The 16517-nt window shown below is 45.2% G+C and overlaps 1 protein-coding gene across 3 annotated transcripts in view; it reads right to left on the bottom strand.

The window, feature by feature from the left end:
* The window catches only part of WDR35 (WD repeat domain 35), a 57686-nt gene that overhangs the window by 14014 nt on the left and 27155 nt on the right, over positions 1 to 16517 (bottom strand). For all 3 annotated transcript variants that reach the window (XM_074194989.1, XM_074194968.1, XM_074194979.1), the window contains 8 exons: positions 13132 to 13276; positions 11421 to 11490; positions 11083 to 11136; positions 8636 to 8745; positions 7828 to 8038; positions 3152 to 3232; positions 2530 to 2666; positions 2068 to 2271 (listed from right to left, as the gene is read on the bottom strand). In XM_074194989.1, coding sequence (XP_074051090.1) covers positions 2068 to 2271; positions 2530 to 2666; positions 3152 to 3232; positions 7828 to 8038; positions 8636 to 8745; positions 11083 to 11136; positions 11421 to 11490; positions 13132 to 13276 — 1012 coding nt within the window. The remainder of the gene's footprint in view (positions 1 to 2067; positions 2272 to 2529; positions 2667 to 3151; positions 3233 to 7827; positions 8039 to 8635; positions 8746 to 11082; positions 11137 to 11420; positions 11491 to 13131; positions 13277 to 16517) is intronic.

Genomic DNA, 16517 nt, shown 5'->3' with positions numbered 1-16517 from the left:
TTCCTTTTTAATGCCCCTTTCTCTTTTTTAATTTATTTTTTTTAATTTAAGAAGCATTTTCTCTTCCTCCTATACCCCGCCCCCCCAAATGAATAATAAAAAGAAAAAAAAAGAAATCTTCATAAAACAGAGGCCTAGTCTAGCCCAACAAATTCCCACATTGGCCATGGCCAGAGATTTTTGTCTCATTCCACATTCTAAATCCATCACGCCTCTGGCAGGAAGAGGGCAATGTACTGCAACTTTGGACCTTTGGAAATAGCAGTTTGTTGCTGTGCAGTGACTAGACTGCTAAAGTTGTTCTTCTTTATGAAGTTGTTGTTTTTGCACATACTGTTCTACTTCTGATCATGCCCCTTTGCATCAGCTGAGAGAGGGCTTCCAAGTTTCTCCTAAAACTATCCATTTGGACATTTCCAATAATGCAAAAAACATTCCATTACACAAATGTCCCATGATTTATGGAGCCATTCTTCCACTTACTTAGTTTCCAGGTTTTTGCAACTACAAAACACACACACACACACACAAACACACACACACATTTTCCACATGTATATACTTCATGTAAGTGTGTATTTAACATATGAGACCTTTGATTTCTTGGGGGGTATGGACTTTGCTGTGTGGTATTCCTGGGTAAAAGGTATAGATAGATCAATAGATCAATAGATTGATAGATAGATAGACAGATATAGATAGATAGATGACTTGAGGCATAGTTTAAAATCACTCTCCAGAACAGTTTAAAACCCTTGTCTCAGTTTTTTTCTTTAAGTTAATCTCATAACAATTTTATATAAATGGAAAAGTTGATAATACTAGTCAATGTGTCACTTTTTTGGTAGTAAAATGGGGTGAGCCTCTTTCCCCTACTGTCTCCTTCAGCCATGTTGGGAATCAACATCCTCACTGTCTCTGGGGTTTGAAATGACCCTTACTTTAAAGGTCCATGTCTTTTCCCTTAGGAATTACATCCAGCTTTTTAAGTCATTTTTGTCAATGAGTCTGTTGCTTTTGCCTTTTGGAACAATGTATTCCAAGATTTCCTCTCATTTACCGAAGAAGCTGCCAGGGCTTGGGGGATCCTGTGATTCTATGGTTATTTGAATTGCTTCTTCCAGATTTTTTGTAGTACTTGATCTCTGATGTGGGAGCTCTAGGACTTTTCCTTTGAGTACCTTTCAGCAGGGCATTCCTTCTCACCTGTCTTTGTCCTTCAGTTCTAATAAGTCTGAGCAGTTTTCACATATGACTCCTATAAAGCTCAAGCTTTTTTATATCATTTAAGTCTTCAGGGACTAAACTGTCGCACTTTGACCATTCCAGGTCAATTTTTTAAGATCAGATAGCTAACATTCATTTCCCTTTGGATTTTGTCCTCCTACTACATCTTGCTATCCCATAAAGTTGTTAACGTTGCTGCATGCTCAGCAGGGAGTCAGTTACTTGGGATCCCCCCCCCCTTTCTTTTTTCAACTTCTATTCACTGTTTTATCTCTTATTTCCTTCCCACCAGGTAGTCATCAAGTCCTCATGGAAAATTCTCATTCCTCTTAAATCTTCACTTGATTTTTTTAAAAGCACTGAAGAGGAGAGAGAGAATGCTCAAAGGGACCAGAGGACAACTCTGACAGGTACGTGTTAAATTGATTCTACCTTTCAAAGGGAAAATAAGCCACAGCAAGTACAGAGTGGCAATCTCATAGACAGCTCTTTGCTTCTACCCTACTTTGTCTGTGGAGAGGATCTTTTTACTTCATGTGGAGTTCAAACTTTATAAAAAAGTTAATTTTTTAACAAAAGGTAGGTTAGCCCATGGCCTCAGGTGGCCCTCAAAGAGCCTCCAGGGTAGGCTCTATCTCTAGGCTTGTCTAGAAGGGTCTCGAATCAGGGAGTGGTGCAGGAAGCCCCAGGCCTGCAGGCTCCTCTGGCAGCACACGCAGACCAGCCTGGAAAGGAGAGGGGGGGCACAAGCAAGAGGAGCAGTGACACCTGGAGAACTGCCTCCTGGGCCTGACCTAGCCGTGACCAGCCGAGTCCACAGCCCCTCTGACCCTAGCTCACCTTCTATCCATGTCCAGGTACATCCTCTCAGCCTCCTCAAACCGGCCAAAGTAGGCAGCCACTTCGCACTGCTTCATGGGCTCGCTCTGAAGGTTGCCCAGACGCTTCACAAATTTGATGCCCTGATAATCCTTGCAGTGTACAAAGGCTTGCTCTGCCGTCTGCAGGTCCAATTTCTGAAGGGCAGCTTCTGCCAGCAGACGCCTGTTCACAAACACAGAAAGTGGGCAGAGAAGGCTTGGAGCCAGAACAGCCAGGGGCTGACCCTGGGATCTCCTACTCTGGGACCCCCAAGCTCCCAGGACCTGCCTCCCAAGGCTGTGGGGAGGCTTGAATAAGATGAGGCATGATTGGGCTTTGCTGGAAGAGCTTCCATCCTTGGGCTGCTAAAAGACTATCTACAAAAGAAAAACACAGTCCTTCTCCTCACTGCAGAAGTCAAGGGCTGGGTTGGGTTGTTACCAAAGCCGGGGATGGGGATTGTCCTCAATGAACTGAGAAGCATCATCAATGCCGACCTTCTCAATCAATGCCCGACTGTCTCGCAGGGATCGGATCTCAAAGTTAATGACATAATTCTTGTTAGGGTGCTCTGGATTCTAAAATGAAATCAGAAATTTCCAAGAATTAAAATCTACTCACGTCTGGTGTTTTTTTTAACAAGGAAAGGGGCTGCCTGCAGGGACCCAGGGACAGAGAGGACCCTGCTCAGTCAACTGGCCCTCAGACACAAAGAGCTGAGGGGGTGGAGGGGTGTCAGCCTTGCAGCAAGACCACCAGTCCCCTCGAGCCCCTGCCAGTAACAGCCACCAGAGACCAAAGCCCCCAAGACCCTTCTGCTACCAGAGGTGTCAGATCCCAGGGCCAGGGCTGGGGGAAAGGGTGGGGCCCAAAAGGGAGGGCTCAGAGGGCAAACCCAGGCATCAGGAGACATACAAGGGACAACTAAGTGGTGGTCCTAGAAGAGAACCAATGTAGTCATGCAGTGTGTCTCAGAATCAGAAAAGCAGATCACAACTTTCTAAATGACCTTCTTCAATCAAATAGTGAGTTGAGAACTAAAATATGAAAAAATGCATATTACCTTCAATATTTCGTCCAAGAGAACTGATTTAATTTCCAAATCTTCAAAGTTACAAATGTACCCAGAAGTCTGAATTGGTTCCTTTGAAAGACAAATAAATCTTATCTTTAATTTATACAAAGCTTTCCTCGTGTTTAGTGTCTTAAGCATTTAAAATAGCAATTTGGGGACTTTTCAATGAATCTCTCTCACCCACAAGGGATGACTGCTTTGTATGAGGATACATCTACCAATCAAAGATGTCAAATGCATCCCTGGAGTGAGATAAAACTCAATATGTAATAGAAAGACAAGCAAATACAAAAGTTCTGTGACTGTGACCACAAATGAGATTTCAAAAATCTGCTCTGAAACTAAGGCTGAGAATCAAAATGATGTGGGCCCCAGGGGTAACAGCTACGTTATCCCAGCAGACAATGACACATTAGAAAAACTACCAAAAATGAAAGGTCGAATAGAGACAACTCTGAACATTAGTCCTTTAGAATGAACAAAGGTCAAAAGTGACCGAGTCATGATGAATAAAAATATAAAACCTAATTAAAGCTATGTGGCCCAAGAAAGTGATATTTAACAAGGTTTGGATCTATGAAAATTAGCCAGTGGGGCTCTGTGTGCTCTCTGATAGACTCCTGGAGAGTTACTCCAAGTGAGAAGAACAGGAACTTCTTAGTTTTCCTGAGTCTGAACTTTTTACCAAAAGTTTAAAAATTATTCAGGTTAAATTCTTTGTGAAAATATTACCGAATCCCTTTATTTCTCCTAAAAGTGACTGCATGATAAGAAGGGGCCTGGGACTTGCAGGATACAGAGACCACACATCCATCCTGAAACACATGTGCTCCCCATGGCCATTCTGGGGGATTCAACAGAGAAGCAGATAGGCAGGAGACAACAAACCTAAAAACATGATTAAGTACCAGGGAATGAAGAGATCTGGAGAGTTTGAGTGGAATTTAAGACCTCTCTGTAAGGTGAAAGAAAACAAAAACTCCTGGAGATGATGTGAGAGGAAAACACCCCAAGTTAATGGAACCTGAAAGGCAAGTAAAGAGGACAAACTCCCAAGAATCTCAGACAAAGCCTGCCAGAAGGTGGCAAGTCCTCACCTGTGATTGATGCAGTGAACCATGGGCATAAGGAACATTGTAATTGGAATTTTGTTATCTTTTGCACTGTTAAAATTGTCTGTAATGTAGGGGTGTCTTGGCCATGCCATCATTGATGAGCCAACCGTGCACTAATGTGACAACCATCTTCCACAGGAAATGACAAGTTGCACTTAGAGGTCACGTACTTTGGAACAGAAAAGACCAGCACATAGCTTACCTATTGGAGAATACCTGGAGAGAGGGGCTGGCCCACTGCCCCAGCACCACCCTTAAAGTCAAGGACCCAGAAGAGAGCTCTCATGTCTCCCTGCAAAGATGGTGATTTCTCTTTCTGTCTAGGCTAGAGCCATGAGCTCCCGACCAAGGCCCTCTAAAGAACCCTGGGCCTCCCGCCACACAAGACTTAGCCCTTTCACACTTTCCCTCAGGCACCTCACCTAGGTCTTTGTTATTCAACCTGTCTTCAGAGCAGCTTACTGACTCCTAATCTGTAACCTTGGCAGGCTGGTATAATAAATCCTGAGTGGTTTTAAGATTCTAGGGCTCGATGTGAATTCATCTTAAATGGCAACACCAGCTCTTCCAGCAACACGATGACCGAGCCAGTTAAGCCAGGTCCAGGTGGGGTCTGAACTGCTCAGACCAGCTTCCTTGAACTGTCCTCCTCACTCTTGACTCATGAGATTATTTTACAAAAAGAAGTGAGCTACCCAAGAGCAGCTGTGCCAGGAGGGACCAGGGGGCAGGTCAGCACCTGGAAGGGCCTGGAGAAGGAAAAGGCTCAGCAAAAGAGCAATCAGGGGAGATTTCAACATGGTGCCAGAAGGCCTGTGATGTCATCACAATTCCTTCAAGAAAAATTAATACTGTGCCCTCAATCCTCAATAGAAATTTTCCATGTTAATGAAAAAAAAAAAGCTCAGAGACCTCAGAGAGCCACCTACCTCATCTACTTATTCCTAGGAAAAGTTTCATGAGCAATTCAAAGAAAGGTGTGAGCCTGGAACTGATGGCTAACCTCAAAAAGATTCAAGGGAAAAAAAACTTCATCTGGTGGTCAGAAGGGGCAGAGCGCAAGCCTTCACGGGCCCCTATGAAAACAGGTCTGTGTAAAAGGATGTCCTTAAAATGTCAACAAGTAGGTGGAGGGGCAGATTCCAGCGGGGTCCACCTACCACTGCCCACTGAAAGCCCTCAGCCTCGGGAGCAGGAAGAACAGGAGGCTTCAGAGAGAAGTCCAGACAGTGGGCAAGCTACAGGAAATTCACCTCCCTCCAAAATGAACTAAATCAACCTAGTCAGCCCCTCCTGAACCGAAAGCCTTGGCCTCAAAAGTGACCCTTTTGATTAAAGCTTCCTGAGAAAGAACATTTCACTAAGCACTGATTGTGCATGCACGCAAGTCTGTGCGTTTGTGTGTCTATGTGTGTATGGGTTTATGTGTATGAGAGACACATACATTCTGGGCACACCCACAGACATTTGGCCATGCCAACTGAAAGAAGGGTTGTGGAGTCTACCCTCCCAGAAAGGACCCAGGATCAGCCCAGATGTTGTTGCAGCTCCTCTGCCTTGTCTCCAGAAGGTGAGCTTGTGCACCAGCTCTAAGCTAAATATACCTTCTGGCCCTTGGCCGTTCTGAATTCTGAATTCAGTCGGGGTGCAACTGTTCACAGTCTGAGCAGAACAAAGATACTTGCACACCAGACGCTGTAAGCCTTGGCAGAAAATCACCACAGGGAGGCTATGGGGATTCAGCTCCAAAGCTTCAGACTCAAGCAAATCACCTAGAAATGGGTCTGGGAAGCAAAAAGGGTGGAGAAGACCCAAAGGCCCAAGGCCTGTCCAAGGGGACTCCGGTTTCCAGGCACCCCTTGATTCTTGCTACCATGGCAAGAGCTAAGGAAACCTTCCAGATGGGTCAATCATTCAATAGCAATCCATAGTTCCCGTGTCACCCCGTGTTGGGGGACATGGCAAGCTGACCTTCCTAGTTAAGTTCTCATTAATTAACTTTCTGTTTTCTCAATGGAGAATGTGAAAAAATGATGACCCAAGGCCTGTTGGGGACAGAATCAAAAAGCAGTGGCAGTAGGCTTCCCATACCAGATGGTTACAAGATGAGCATGGGCATGCATTAATAACAAGACCTTTCATGGCTTGCCACATCACTCATGCTCCACAAAATGAAGGCACTAAACCCCCTCCCCCACCCCAAAAGGAAGCAGCAGAGCAGAATCTCAGAGCAGAAATTCTGGCCTCCAGATCGAGGCCTTTTCTAATACATCTTGGTACCAGTGTCCCCCACCTGTACCCACATTTCCAACCTTAGTGGGTAGGACAAACTACCTGACAGATCCCCACAGACAACACTGCTCACAAAGGGTCAGCCAGTCTCAACTGGGAAGACTCTAGGGGAGAGGCTCTTGCTCACATCTGGCCTCAACTGGTCTCACGGCAGCTTTCAAACCAGCTCTGCCCATGAAGCCCAACAGGTCTCAGCAGCTCCTCAGGACCAACCCCAGGGAGATAAGTGGAGCCCTGCCTGACAGGAGCAGGGGGCCACTGTGCCAGCAGTGAGTAGCTTGACTAGGACTATTCTGCTCCTCAATAAACATGGAATGAATGAGAGACAGAGAAGGGCAGGACGGACAGACAAGCAGGGAGCTGAGAAGACTGTCCATCAAATAATCCACAAGCTATGGGCCAGACAAGCCTGGACAGCCAAAGGGGTAAAGGTCTAAATGTACAATTGGCTCTTGATGATGGTTTAATAAGGATGCTTTATTCACCAAGATGGCAGATTTTTCATTGGCACTAATGAAGAAATGTTCAGCCCCATCAATCATATCTCTAGAGTGCCTCTCTTTTCTTCATTTTTAACATAACATCTCTGCAATGAACAAAAAAACATTTTCTCTCCCTCCCATCTCCCCTAACAGTGTAAAGAAAAACAACAAAACCAACAAAACAAATACATATAGTCAAGCAAAACTTTCCTGCATTGGCCCTATCTAAAAAATGTGTGCCTCAACCTACCCCCAAAGTCCATTACTTCTCTCTGAGGAGGTGGACAGTGTATTTATGGTAGGATCTTTCAGATTACCTTTCAAAAAAGATCTGGCTGACCCTTTGTGAGCAGTGTTGTCTGTGGGGATCTGTCAAAAGCCCGGAATATCTGAAAGAATTAAAAATAGGTATCCCCCTCCCCAGAAAAATAACAGACATTGACAATATCCAAACAGAATTGAACACTGCCTGTGTCATCACGTCACTGATGGGGCAGGGGGCCAGCTGTATGGAATCCTGTATACCAATATATCATGGACTTGTTTTCACTTGTTTCTTTTTAAATCTATGTTACAAGAAAAGGCTTACTGAGGAGAGAAGGAAGAGATGGTGTCAGAAGTAAATGCCATTTAAAACAACACAAAAGAACACACACAACTCACAGAGGCACATTCTCCATTTGTGCTCAGGAACCCACACCTTTGAGTGCCTGGCAACCCCCAGCCAAATAACAGGAAGGAGTCCAGGCTCCAATTTATTCCCTCCATTCCTTACCTCAGGATCCAAGTTTCTGAAAACATACATTCTTGTTTTTTCCATCATTGCAAACAAGTCTGGATTATCTTTGGCCCATTTCATATCCCAGACATCTTTGCGCTCCAGTTTCAACACCTCACCTATCACCTGCTGCCCCGTACTATCTGTCACTCGAGCATCCAAGTCAAAGAAAGTGAGGACACCAGAAATATCTATGATGGCAAGACGGCTGAGAATTTGGAAAGAGAAAAGACCATTGGAAAATGATGATTAGCACATATGAGAAGTATAGTCATCAATTGTCAGAAAAACACATGAGCAGAAAACCCAAGAAAAAAAGGCAAAGGAGCTCTATCATAATTAGTGGTTTTTCCAACTCTAATTTTCAAAAATACGAGTTAAAGAACAGCTAAATGTTGGTCAAAGTTCACAATTATTCCACCTATAAAACCAAATTCCTTTAGTGATAGAATTGTACACAGACAAAAAAAAACACAAAAAGATCTTGCAATTCTTGAAATAATGTTTATAGTATAAAATTTATATCAGATTAGAGCAGAAACAAAAGAGATCTATACAAAACAATATGGACCCACCCTTATTACCATAAGATTGAAATGTATATCATTTGCATAATACATGTGCCTACATATGTGAATATTCAGACTTTTTTAAATGACTCAGCTCTCTTTGGTGGGGCAGTGCAGTTGGGGTTAAGTAACTTGCCCTGAGTCCTGACTCCAGAGCGGCCCCAACTCCAACTCTTAAGTGATCAGACTCTTTCCAAATCAAACTTTTTTGGGGGGAAATGGCTAAAAAAACTTACCTGGAATTACAGTTCAAAGATAACTGGTAAGCTCGACAGAATAGGGAATATTTTTGCATCAAACCCACATTAGGAAGACTGTATCTCTGAATGGTGCCAGATTCACGACCCTGAAAAATTATTTGGAGAAAGGTTTTGTTTGCAAAGTTCCACAATCTACAATGTCATATCTATACTTTTCTATATTTCCATAATTAAAGGTGTCTTGGCTTCAAAGACTTGACTGAGGGCACAGCAGCTAACCCCTCCCAGAATGTAGTCAACAACAAGCCCGGGAGGGCACTAGGAAAGGTCTCAGGTATAAAGGGGTCCGTCAAGGTCAGAGGTGATTGAAAAGCAGGCACCTAGAAGGAGAGGGCTGACCAGTCAGGCCGCAGACTTCAGTGTCACTCTGAGAGGGAAAAAGGACATGGTCAGGCCCATGCTTCAAGATTTGGGGCTTCCTCCTCCTTCTTACTGTCCAGTCATTTCAGACTCTTCAAGACCCGACCTGGAGTTTTCTCGGCAAGGATACTAGAGTGGTTTGCCATATCCTTTTTACAGCTCATTTTACATATTAAGAAACTGAGGCAAAAAGGATTAAGTGACTTGCCCAGGGTCACACAGCTAGTAAGTCTCAGAGGCCAGATTAGAACTCAGCTCCTCCTGACTCCAGACCCAGTTCTCTCCCCAACAGTCACCCTCTTGATTTACTTAACAAATAGCTAATTCTGCCCAAATGTCCAAAGAAGATAGAAAACTCATTTGGTTATGAAGATTCAATCACATTATCCTAAGACCGTTTTTAAAAGTTAAGAGAGCCTGTCTGCACTTGAACCACATTGCCAGAGTCAGTTCCCTCCAGGGGCATTGGAAACACCCATTTCTAAAATCAATGTGTCAAACCCAATAGTCCAGATTCATTTAGTTCAAGATCTCCAAGGATCAGGACAAGTGCCAGGAAGATTTCCTGATATTCTGGAGGGACATCCTCTCCTATGTCATCAGAGCTACCAGTTGGGCAGCACTTTACACAGATCGCTTCATGTAGTGACCATACGTCAGCTGCTTTGCCATCATCGACTCCATTCTTAGGCTATCATTTGAGGTGAAGCATTTTGAGGTCTATTTTGCATAACTTGTTTTTCAATATTAAGATAAGGACCCATGTGGTAGCATTTGGTAAATAGCATGCGTATTCATAAATAAATGATAAACTATCCTCAGATAGGACAGACCATCAATGGAAAAAAATTGGTAAATAATCTTGGTATTAGCTTATTCCATAAGGTACCAATCAAATTAATTGGTAAACAAATCACTTGTTACTAATCAGAATTTGAGTATAAATAAAACTTAAGATACTAAAGTAGTGACCATGGCAAGAACTATAAACTCCACCCCCCACCGCCCAGGTCCCAATCTTCAGCCTGTTCCTAGGATTGACTAGGACCAGCTCCTATGTTCCACTTGGGGCAGAGCTGACTGAGGGGAGGCTTGTTGATTTGGGAAAATACTGTCTCTGAGGGCAGAAGAGTATCAGAACTCTAGTTCCAATGTGTTCCTCGTGGAGGTGATGGCTGTATTGTCTCCTAGATGATTCCAAATTTAATGTGGATACACTCTTTGTTTTTATTTTTTTTTTGGCAAGGCAATGGGGTTAAGTGACTTGCCCAAGGTCACACAACTAGGTAAATATTATTAAGTGTCTGAGACTCCAGGGCCAGTGCTCTAATGCACAGTATCATCTAACTGCATGTATGCACTTTTGATGAAGAAAGTCTGATTGCACTTTGTGACTGATTCATATTTGATTCAGGGGTTTACATCCTCACACAAGCTGCACGGGTCAGCAAATATATCAGTAAATTGGTTTAGCCTGTGGGCATTCATGTCTTACCCACATCAGGTTTTTGTTACATCTCCCTCAAAGTCTCCTAGTGAGGGAGGCACAAGAGTTACATAATTCCTCTTTTACAGAAAAGGAAACGGGCACCTCTCGGTTGGGTCACTGGACTGTGGCTACCCCAGTGGTAGGGGCCACTCAGGTCTTTGCCACCTCTTTTCATGATTGCTAGCCCAGTGACTCTGAACCTAAACAAGCAGCTAGGCCAGGGTCTCTAGTATGATGCAGCCGCCCACAGTGGGGAGGCACGCAGTCTTGGAAAACATTCCTTCCTGTCTATACAAGGCTTCTTTGTGTTCCCAGAAGGGAAGTTCCACTGGATTCTATTCCCAGAAGGGACTGCCAGGGCAAGAGATTCAAGCTAGCCACTTGAGTAACCAGTGACTCATATGCAAGACACATTTTCAAGTTTTCATCCTTCCTATTCCTCAGTGATTCACAGAAGAACACACTATGATGCTAAATTTGTGGTTGAGTTTGGGGTTTGGGTTTTTTTTTTTTGCTTTTTCTTTACTTTTATGATTGAAATAATAATTCACAAAATAGAATGTTCATCACTTACCACAATCAGGATCTTATCTGATGCTGTTATAGCACAAATGGGATCCCCAGTTCCCTAAAATTCATAAAAGACTATTATTCATTGATTGAATCAACAAATATTTATTAAGCACATCCTAGCTCTGAGGAGGAATCAAACCTAATCCTTCCTCAAGAGTTTCTAATCTAAAAGAGAATAAAGACTTAGAACAAAAGCTCTAAATTCCACAGGCAGTGAATTTCAGGGTTCAGGGGATACCCCCCAGTTACCTCGAGACAGTACCTCTAAGTAAGCACCCAACCAATCTGTGGACGACAAGACTTTTACTTGAAACTGATGTCAACAGAGAGGTTACCTACCTGTGAGGCCTTGCTGTAGTCCAGCACTCCATCCACAGCTCCAGAAGGAACATCATCCACATGATAAATTCTAGGGGAAATCAATCAATTCGTCAGTCAATCAATCAAGACACACTGATTAAGCACCTCCTTTATGCTAAGCCTTGGGGGTTCAAGAGGAGCTCATGGTCTGAAGGGGGAGATGACCAGCTGACCAGCCAGAGCCCCAGAGAGCCCTTGTTGGGAGGAGGACAAAGAGGGGCCCAGGTGGACTCTTAGCTGGGGCAACCAGGAAGCCTGGGCAGGTGGGAGGCAAGAGTAGGTGCCAAGGCTGAGGAGACAGACAGGGAAAGAGCAGGATTTCCCAGGAGCATCAAGTCAGGATTCAACATCCCCCAGTGTGAAAAAAGGCTTGAACTAGATAAAGGAAAGAAAGACCCTGGCATTGGGAGGCACCTGCCCTAGACCAAACAACTGCTCTCTCAGTGGATCCTTACAACAACCTGGAGGAAGAGGTTGGTATTAGACCTCTTTTACAAGAGAAGAAACTGAGACAGACTCTAGTCAAGTATTTTATCCAGGGTCACCAATCTACTTAGTGTTGAGGCTGGATTTGAACTAGGTTCTTGCTAATTCCAAGGAGTGCCATGCTGCCTCCAATACACAAGCCCCACGCAAGCAGAAGCCCCAAACTTGCAGAAGATAATGACACATTGCAGGTATGCCTCACTTTGTGCTCTAGGCCTCTCCCTCTCCCTCCCATCCTTGGTATCCAGGGTTGTCCCCCCTGCCAATATGCCAGCAGGAACACAGGCATCACCTGACCGAGAGGAAGACCCAAAAGGGTGCTTCTCACTGATTCTGTTTCTGAGTCTCCTCTCCCCCACCCATTCAACCATCCTAGGACACTTCTGAACTGAGAAAGAATTTCTCTGATTCTAGAGTGCTGGCTTTGAAGCCAGGAAATCTTGAGTGCAAATCCTGCCTCTGATACAAGCAGTGTCCTTGGGGAGAGGGTCTTTACATGCTCTAAGCCTCAGTTTCCTCCTCTGTTAAATGGAGATCATAATGGCCAACCTCAGGAGACTGTTAGGGAGAGTAAATGAAGTCACATAGGCAAAGTGCCTTTTGAGCTGGTGATTGTGAAGATGGACAATTATGCTTTAAACAACATCAAGTCAAGCAAGAGGAATGGGACCGCCAATTCTAAGCTTCTTCGGGCCCAGGCCATCCCATCTTGGCCTCCATGACACCAAGGGATTCATAAGTGCTTGGGGTTGATTAACATTTTTCTAAAAAAACAAATCATATTTACAGAGGAAACTCTCATGATTTTTCCAAAGATTTCCTAGAGGAAATGGCCTGTCAAAGCCCTGCCTCCATCCCAGCTTCCTGACAAGGAACACAGGCCCGAAGAGCTCTGAAGAGAGGAGGGGATCCCTGCAGGACCGTTAGCATGGAGCCCCTTCATCAAATGTCCAAGTCCAAAGACCAGGGTTTCCCAGCCTCCAGGACCCCAGGGCTCCCCCTAATTCCATGAACCCCAGGAACATCAAGCAGTGTCCCAATCAGGAAGGTTCCAGGGCTCTCCATCCTCAGACTGCCCAGCTCTCAGCCCTTCTCTTAAGATTAGGGAATGCAGTGTCAAAATGCTGACAGAGGAGCATCCTCCAGACCCCAAGGATGACAACAATGGAGCGGCCCAGGCTCAGCGGGAGCACCATTCACCCACCTCTCTCTCCCTTCTTTTCTGGACCTTGCCACCTGGTTGATTTCCAAGGCCGTCAGCTTCTTGGCCACACGATACTGCCACGTGTAAAAGGCTTCTTTGGAAGCCGCAATCACATGTGTTTTGGTCATGGCAACAAATAAGGGCACTAGAGGAGCAAATTAATTAATTCATTAATTAATAGTGTTCACACTAATCCACAGGCATACATGCATGCAGTTCCTGTCCCTGGCTTGCACTCCAAGTCACTTTAAAATGAGGGCATCCCATTGGACGGTGGCCATGCTTCCATCCCAGTCAGCATCCCTGGCCTCACAAGGGATGTGGTCGAGCCTGGCAGCGAGCCTGTTCCCCCCCTCTATCCCTGAGGCCAACAGTGCCCACATTCTGGCCTAGCAAAAGCCAAGAGTCACCCTCCTATTCAAAAACTCCAGCAGCCTCTAATCACCTCTAGGACCAAATCCCACATCCTCTGTCTGACACTGAAAGCCTTCCAATACCAAGGGCCCTCCAACCTTCCTGGTCCCTCCCCTGACTTGTTCTGAGCATCCCCTCTGGCGTCCCCCCCACCCCATCTCCATGCCTGGAATGCCCTCTCTGACTTCCTGTTACTATCTCCCAGCTTCCTGGCTTCCTCCAAATCCCCCCCAGAGTTCCATGTTCCAGATCCCCTTCCAGCCAATGTCTACCCTCTACAGCAAAACCTCTCCATAAGAATATTGGTGACCATTGCTCCCCTCCCAGACTGGGAGCTCCCTGAGGACAGGCACTTTTCAAACCACTGCCAGCGCCTTACTGACCCACTTTGGTCAAGATTAACTGAACAAGCAAAAGAAAAAAAATTCACTCTTTTTAGACAGGATGATTCTCCTTAGCTTCCTTTCTTTCCAGAATTAATCAGAAGGTCCTCTTTGCCCAGCAAGTGACTGGCTCTCTCTCTCTTTTTATGTCATCATTGTTACCCCCAGGGCCTCTCAGAGTCATCCCCTGGAACAAACAGTATGGTTTAAAGAGAAAAAAAAGTCCAAAACCTGTGCCGTGTGTGACCCCTGGGACCTCCCACCTCCCCTCCAGTGGGCAGGCAGAGGTACACCTCTTGTCTCTCCTCAGCTGATGTTGTTGGAAGGTTGTTTATTTTTGATACACATCCTCTTTCTCTCCGCTGATGCAGGGTCTTCTTGGTTCTGCTGCCTTCCCTCTTCATCCACTCAGCTAATTCTTCCAGGCTTTTCTGTCTTCATTGCACAAATCGCCTCTTAGAGCACAAGTGATTCCATGACATGTGGTTCCTAGGCTTGTTGGCCATTCCCTAACGATGGCCATTCTTTTGTCCCCACGACTTTGCTATCACAAAAATGCAGCAATACATATTTTGGCGCATGTTCTTTTCAATGGCTTCCTTGGAGTAGAAGCCCAGCTGTGGAGTCTCTGGTTCGAAGGGTAGGAACATGAAGTCTCTTTATTAACACTGTTCTACATTGCTTTCCAAAACGATCAAACTATTTCACAGCTTCATGCACGATGAATAGCTGTGCCTATCTTCCCACAACTACAACCAAGACTACTGCCATCATTTATCATCTTCACCAAGTTGTAGGGGGTGAGGTTAAACCTCCTGGCTGCTTCCATTTGCATTTCTCTTAGGAGTAGTGATCTGAGACAGTCTTCCTCATGGTTATGAATACTGTGCAGTTCTTCTTTTGATGACTGCTTCTATCCATTACCCACTTCTCTACTGGGGAAACATTTTTACTTTGTGTGTGTGTGTGTGTGTGTGTGTGCGTGTGTAAGAATACATGTGCATACATGCCCATGTATTCTTACATACATATATACTATATATGTACACAACACACACATATACATATAAATTATCTATCTAGCTTAGACACTAAATCCTTAGAGAAATTTGAACTAAGGATCATTTTCTCCCATTTCTTACCCTAGAAATCCATTCCCCTCCCTTCCCCTCCCTTTCTCACAGCCGTCACCCTAGATAGACCTGGATCACGGCGACCGCCTGGCCCGGGCTGTCTGAGGGATGTTCTGGCTCAGGGCCGAGGGCTCCTGGTCTCCTCTCACCCCAAGGACCCTTTCCAGCTCATAAGGCTCTTCACAACTGATTGCTGCCCAACCTTTTCAAGATCATAAAGCCCTTTCCTCTCTCCCCTCTTCAGTCCAGGCCAAGAGGCTCCCTGAGATGCAGGCTATGTCCACCCCTGGAAGGCCCTTCTCTCCCCACCATCACCTCAGAGAATCCCGAGCTTCCTTCTAACTTTAGCTCCAGGGTCTAAGAGGACCCCTCACCCTTAAAGGACAATAGTCAATCATATGATCTCAATTTCTCTTCTAGTCCTATATTTATAGGATTATATGGAAGACTATGGCCTGTCTTGTACCCATGTTTTGGTAGGTTGGAGAGGCAGGACAGAACAGCAGAAAGTGCCCTGTCTTCTGAAGCAAAAGCCCTGAGTTCAAGTCTGTTCTCTGGCACTTCCTGGGCTTAGGGCCTCAGTGCCTGCATCTGGTCAAATTCTTCTGAGCCTGTTCTAACAACCATCTGTGATTCTGAAGCTGCAGCTCCAGTCTGAGAACTGACATCATACAGAGTCATGTTTGCCATCTTTGCAATTGTCCAATAGCACAGCTGGGGTCCCCCAGGGCATACTAGCCACACACATACACACACACACACACACACACACACACACACACACACACAGAGATACACATGTGTGCATCTCTATACCACCAACCTCAGAGGAAGCTGTTTCAGACAGCTGCAAGTGCAGTTGGAAGAGCAACTGGTGGCACAACCAGAATAACGCCTCTCAGAATTGGGTCAGGGCTGAGTTTCTCCCTTGGAGCCTCCAGGCCTTTCTGCGACCTGGCAGAGACACTTACAAGGGAACTGGACAGGACACAGGGGCAACCAGGCAGTTGTGCCTCCAGAGGCCAATGAAAGACCTGCTTGTCCCTGTCTCTCCGAGGGAGGCTGTCATCAAAGCCTCAGAGACAAAAGAATGCCAGGAGTCAGCTGTCAAGATGTGGCCGGCCCAAGGCCCGGAGAACCCACTGAACGGCCACCCCAACCATCCCATTCTGGGGCTAAATAGCCTTTAGCTTTCCAGACCAGTGAACCCAACAGAGGCTGACAAAAATATCTCTGGAGATGAATAAATTCACCTGTTTTTAATAAATTAAAAGGAAAGGAAATCCAAGCAACATGAAGGGAGCGTAGAGGGAAATGAACTAGAATATGTAAAGAACCATTAAAAGCCCATTTCTGTGTTTGTCTCATTTGGTCTCTGGTATCACCCACATTGATGGATGAAATTGGTTAATGAGAGATGGGAAGCAGAAGGGCAGGAGACAAGCAGTGACTACAC

This window comes from Macrotis lagotis, chromosome 1 (assembly GCF_037893015.1).
Source record: "Macrotis lagotis isolate mMagLag1 chromosome 1, bilby.v1.9.chrom.fasta, whole genome shotgun sequence".
NCBI lineage: Eukaryota > Metazoa > Chordata > Mammalia > Peramelemorphia > Peramelidae > Macrotis > Macrotis lagotis.
This window is presented reverse-complemented; position numbering and strand designations above follow the sequence as displayed.